Genomic DNA, 6000 nt, shown 5'->3' with positions numbered 1-6000 from the left:
GATGAGCAGAACGAGTTCTTTATTTAACAGTTTACTTGTCATAATTTTTAAGGTTAAAAAAAAAGTCGTTAGAAAAATACAATTATTGTCTTCGACTACAATTTATAAACTCCATCTCTCATCTTTGCCGAACAACCCATGACAAACAATTATTTGGTTGTTAATAAGTGGAGCTTATAAACCAAAATCAACGTTAATGGCTGGAGCTTATAAACCAAAATCAACGTTAATGGGTGGAGCTTATAAACCAAAATCAACGTTAATGGGTGGAGCTTATAAATCAAAATCAACGTTAATGGGTGGAGCTTATAAACCAAAATCAACGTTAATGGGTGGAGCTTATAAACCAAAATCAACGTTAATGGGCGGAGCTTATAAACCAAAATAAAGAATGATGATATTCTTGTAGCCTGTCGAATGTTGCACATCGTTAAGAGCTTGAGGCAATCCACATCATCATGTTAAGTTAGCATTTTTCCTTCTTTATATGTTGATTGAATTTAGATTAGCATCATTTGTGCAAGGAAGGGGCTGCTCGGAGAGTTTGGTCTTGGTTCAATTACCGACCAGACGCCATTGTCTGCGGTCACGTGACCCTCCATGAGCAGAAGCGAGGCCGCACCAGCCAATTTTTGCTTATGGACACTATTGTATTGTGATTTTGGAATATTGGCCGAGTTACACCAGCATGCAAAATGTCAACTTTCTGTCCCACCTATAAAATACTCAACATTTATAAGCAAACAGAAGACCTAATACTGCATTGGAGTCATCATAAGGAACCCGGATAGGATTCGGGCTTCAACCACCACTCCTCTACCCTCTAAGAGTGTCAGTGGTTAGAAAGCTTGATCTATTCAATCGTATCAGGAGCTAATGGCCAAATCAACACAATAGGGCGCACAAAATTCTAACCTGGGATCCCTGAAACAGTTTTAGTTGGTGTCACAAACTGGTGTCACATGAACAACAGACTCAGCAACGCCCTCCTTGAAGGTTATGAGCCTGCTGGGTTTTTACTGACCAATCCGACGACGACATGGTAATTCTCCCGAGACTGGCTCAATCTCCAAAAGCTCAATCTCCAAAACCTTGAAGCTGCTGTTATTCGGTCTGGATTTGAACTCGCCACCTCCAGCACACCAGTGCTGTGTCCTCATCACGAGGCAAGAATCGCACCGAGTATGTCAAATGGGAATGTTCAACTTGCCAAGCCGGATTGCAAAATAACATCTGCACTCATTTATGAATGTGAAAAGACTTCAAGTGGCACACAGACAAACTTGTATATTTTATTTCAATATAAAACAAGAAGTAATCTTTGCATCAGTAAAAAAAGAAAGAAAGACAAAGATCAAGGTCGCTGCAATTTCGCAAACGGAACCACCGGAGTAGTCCTTCGGCCTTTGAACCCGCCAAACAACAAGCCAGTGTTGCCAGGCGTGATGAGCAGCATCGGGATTCAAACCACAACCTGTTGTATCACAAGCACGACCTATTGAAATGCCACACCACCGAACCACCAAAGTGACGTGGACTTCCATGCACACCCGACACCTCTCCACTGGTCTCAGATCAGGAGTCACAGCAATAATTTGTAATGACCAGTCTCCCATTTTGAACCACTCTTTCAAATCACCGTCTGAAGTCCAAAATACCAGTGCCATACAAACACCCTAGACCGGCCCTATACTTTTACGCATTAATCCAGATCACTTTGGCAAATATGCTTTGGCGATCATCTTGAGTAATGAAGAAATGCTTTTTGGCCAAACACTTATTGCACCGCTTCCGGCTTTTGATCAATGTTGCTGATTAAGATCTGAATGACGCTATGCAACATCTGTTTGAGATTTGCATTTGTCTCGGTATCATTTGAGCTTTCCCACTCGCCAATGGCGAGGGTGTCCTTGCAATAGCATTCTACGGTCGCGCACATGAAGCTGTGCATAAGAAACTTCAAAATAGAAACCCAAAACAATCTTTAAAATCATCAAAATATACAGTATCAAGTCTCAGTGCTGGTAACACTCCTTAAATATCAACAAGTTCCACGTTCTCTCGTCTGTAGGACCACCACGTATGTACAACCTAAAGCAAAAAGTCCCAAACCTAAAAGCATAAAGTTCAAAATCAATGAAAATCCCATAAATTGTGCATGTTTTACTCCGACACGAAACATCCCAAATAGGACAACAACAACAAAAAGAAGAAGCAATTTGACACCACTTTCACCAAAACAAAATGTATTTCAGGGAATAGAAATACCCCTTAGGAACCCCTCACAATGCTATGCATCCGTCGTGTGTGTGCATCTAGCTTAGGTTGACCATCTCGCCTCAGTGTGAATCCGACTTAATAAAAGGCCTTGGGATATTCACACAAATGAGGATCACAATTGGTTAAAACAAAAATTTTCACATGGCCGTGTAATCAAAAGGTCGATGTCTCCCACCGTTGATGTGATCATTGTGATCTCATCAACAAATAGATCTCCTGCCCCAAACGTTACAGCCATTTCGTGTCAGGCTTCCCACTCAGGGCAGGAATTTGTAATCTGTTCAGGATGCCTCCGATAACTCGCCTGCAGTGACAGTGATAGTTCAGAGGTGTGTGTGTGTGTCGGGCAGGATTCCAATAGCAAAGCAATAACAAGAAAGAGCAATCAGAGATTGCAGACCCTTGCCAGGATGTATTTTCAGTGGTTTTTAAGGCTTTTGTGTTAAAACAAATATGGCGGCCGAACCACATGACCAATGATATCATTTTTTTTTTTCCTCCACTAATTTATTCCTAGATTATGCTCAAGAAATTTCATCTTGATTGGATGAAGTTTTGTACTTGTCGAATTATGGTCATAATGGAGGCACCTATGACATCCTCATTAACATATTTTATTCCCCATGGAGAGTTCTTCACAATGAGCCATGTCTCAATTTTTTTTTCTATGCAGCGCTTTCGGAGATATAGAGGTGCAAACGTTTTCGGTTATTCCCAGATGGCGGCCGAACCACGCGAACAATGACGTAATTCTTTTTTTTTTTCTCCACCAATTTATGCCGACATGACGCTCAAGAAATTTCATCTTGATAGGATGAAGTTTTGTACTTGTCGAATTATGACGTCATAATGGAGGCACCTATGGCATCATTACCATATTTTATTCCACATGAGTTATTTACAATGAGCCATGTCTCAATTTTTTCTATTCAGCGCTTTTGGAGATAGAGGTGCAAAGGTTTTCGGTTTTTCCAAGATGGCGGCCAAACCACGTGACCTATGATGTCATAATTATCATTTAAAAAATTCTACATGTGGAGTTGCACCTATTGTGAAAATTTCCTGTCAATTGGACCAACGGTTGCAGAGAAAATCATTTTTATTAGGTGCGGACAAACAGACAGACAGACAAACAGACAAACGGACTCAAACGCAATACCCTCTCCTCAGGTGAGGGCAATAATCAGAATATAGTTACCCAAAAGAATGTTTTTCTTTACCTTTATGCGATATGTTATGACCCAGTAATTACAATGTGAAAAAGGGAAAGAATTATGGAAGTGATCGAAGCCAATACTAATGAAGCGCAACAACAGTCAGTTGTAAGGAAATGGCGGACAGATGCATCGGTAGCCATGTAAATAACCGAGCTCGCACATATTAATATTCCCATGTTTAACCATGTGAAAAACCTTATGCTATAAACCGGGAAAAAAAAGAAAATTGCACAGCAACTCTCGGATGGTCCATTAAAAGATCCATCCTGGTGAGGTTGTTCCACCAGCTCTGGCTGGTTGGCATGGAAGACTCTTCTTCTTCTTTCGTGTTACCTTCGACTCAGCCAAAAGATTCCTTGTTCAGCTCAAAGTGAGTTCCAAACTTGTTTGGCGCATTACAAAGCCGGCGGAGTGTGCGAGAAACGCCTTTTGGAGCGCAGCAGAACACTCCCACAGTTTTCCTGGAAAAGAGGTCACGCCATGGACGATGTCAATTTACTATAACGATCACAAATTAATGACACCAGAGTTTGATATGTCGTCATATCCAATGATCCTTAGATATGGAGACCTTAGATATGGATATCCAATGATCATTAGATATAGAGACCTTAGATATGCATATCCACTGATCCTTAGATATGGAGACCTTAGATATGGATATCCAATGATCCTTAGATATGGAGACCTTAGATATGGATATCCAATGATCCTTAGATATGGAGACCTTAGATATGGATATCCAATGATCCTTAGATATGGAGACCTTAGATATGGATATCCAATGATCCTTAGATATGGAGACCTTAGATGTGGATATCCAATGATCCTTAGATATGGAGACCTTAGATATGGATATCCAATGATCATTAGATATAGAGACCTTAGATATGGATATCCAATGATCCTTAGATATGGAGACCTTAGATATGGATATCCAATGATCCTTAGATATGGAGACCTTAGATATGGATATCCAATGATCCTTAGATATGGAGACCTTAGATATGGATATCCAATGATCCTTAGATATGGAGACCTTAGATATGGATATCCAATGATCCTTAGATATGGAGATCTTAGATATGGATATCCAATGATCCTTAGATATGGAGACCTTTAGAAGTGAGTTGCAATGAAGTTTAGCGATTTGATCTCCAATTTGCATTGCAGTAATTGAGAAAATGGAGCTTCACCCCGAAAGAGAAGTTCCACTCACTCGTACATAAGCGAGATTCAACGTTTTGAAAGGGGGTTCGAATCCACCATCGCCCAAAGAAGAACGTCACTCAAAGTACAGCAAGTTGAATTGTTTTTTTTTTGTTTTTTTTTGTATACAAGATCGAGGCTCGTGTAAGAGCTAACATTAATCACAAAAAGACAAACTGCCACATAAAACATAAGATAAAGGGAGCGGGAGACAAGATAGGGAGAGAGAGGGAAGCACACAAGTGCAACATTTGAGAGCAGGGACATCGGGAGATCTGTGGGAGGGAGAGGGCTTGGGGGGGAGGAGGCACGGGAAGGGGGAGGGGAGTAGGAGAGGTATAAAACACATGGACATTGCTAAGACTTCAAGGAAAGAAGTCGGAATTTCAAAAAAGTGGATCTGGGGTGAACTAATGGGGGTAGAAAAGATCAAGGTTTTGGATGGGGGATAAGAGATGGTGGTGAACAGCTGTTTTAACGACCTGGAGGGAGGAGTGGGATTGAAGAGTGTGGGAGTTTGTTCCAGAGGTGGGAGAAAAGAGGAATGAAAGAGTGAAGGTGAATAAAGAATCTTGGTTTTGGCAGTTTCACCAGAAGAGTTTCTGGCAGATCTTGTGCGACCTGTAGGAATATTTGGGGGACAGAGCACAGACAGAGCTGGGGGAGCAAGGCCGGAGAGGAGCCGGTAGAAGACAGAAATTGTTGTTGCACGAGTCAGAGATAAAATTCATGGCGAACAGTTCCCTAGAAGCTCATTGTGACATCACATAGAGAAGCATGAAGGGGGTTTGTGTGGTTGCACCTCACCTCCTGTTACACATCGCCACGTCATGAAATATCGTCGGCCAGTCTGGCCGCCCCAGCTTCAATCGAGCATTAAGCATAGTCTGATTTGCACCGATCATCTAAAAAGGAAAGAAATTAAATAAACGCAAGCAGGAAGAAGGTGGGATGAAAGGATGGGAAAAAAATATATATATATATATTCAGGTTTAATTAAATAAACAATAATATGACGTCACACCCATGTAATAGTCACGACATTCAATTCACTTCGCTCTTCTGCAAGAAAACTGCCTGACAAAGAATTGCTACAATTCCTGACAATACTCGTATATCAATCCATATCGCAGAGCGACGATTTTAATCAAACAGGAAGGAAGGTCATAATTCTGCAATTTCACAAAGCACTAGCACACGTGACCTGCTACTTTTCAAAGGCTCTGGCAGCCGGTGTGCGGTGCTCAGTCCGATTTGACACATACCGCAGGTGCCGGCCAAAGACGTTGTTTAA

The 6000-nt window shown here is 41.3% G+C and overlaps 1 protein-coding gene across 1 annotated transcript in view; it reads right to left on the bottom strand.

The window, feature by feature from the left end:
- Positions 1 to 1278: 1278 nt before the first annotated feature.
- The window catches only part of NOX4 (NADPH oxidase 4), a 67251-nt gene continuing 62529 nt past the window's right edge, over positions 1279 to 6000 (bottom strand). The window contains exons 17-18 of the mRNA XM_068116113.2: positions 5514 to 5611; positions 1279 to 3958 (exon numbers count right to left, since the gene is read on the bottom strand). Of these exons, the coding sequence (XP_067972214.2) occupies positions 3838 to 3958; positions 5514 to 5611 (219 nt within the window). The 3' untranslated portion in view covers positions 1279 to 3837. The remainder of the gene's footprint in view (positions 3959 to 5513; positions 5612 to 6000) is intronic.

This window comes from Myxine glutinosa, chromosome 5 (assembly GCF_964187855.1).
Source record: "Myxine glutinosa chromosome 5, kmMyxGlut1.1, whole genome shotgun sequence".
Lineage (NCBI taxonomy): Eukaryota > Metazoa > Chordata > Myxini > Myxiniformes > Myxinidae > Myxine > Myxine glutinosa.
Note: the sequence above shows the minus strand (reverse complement) of the source record. Positions and strands in the feature narration are given on the sequence as shown.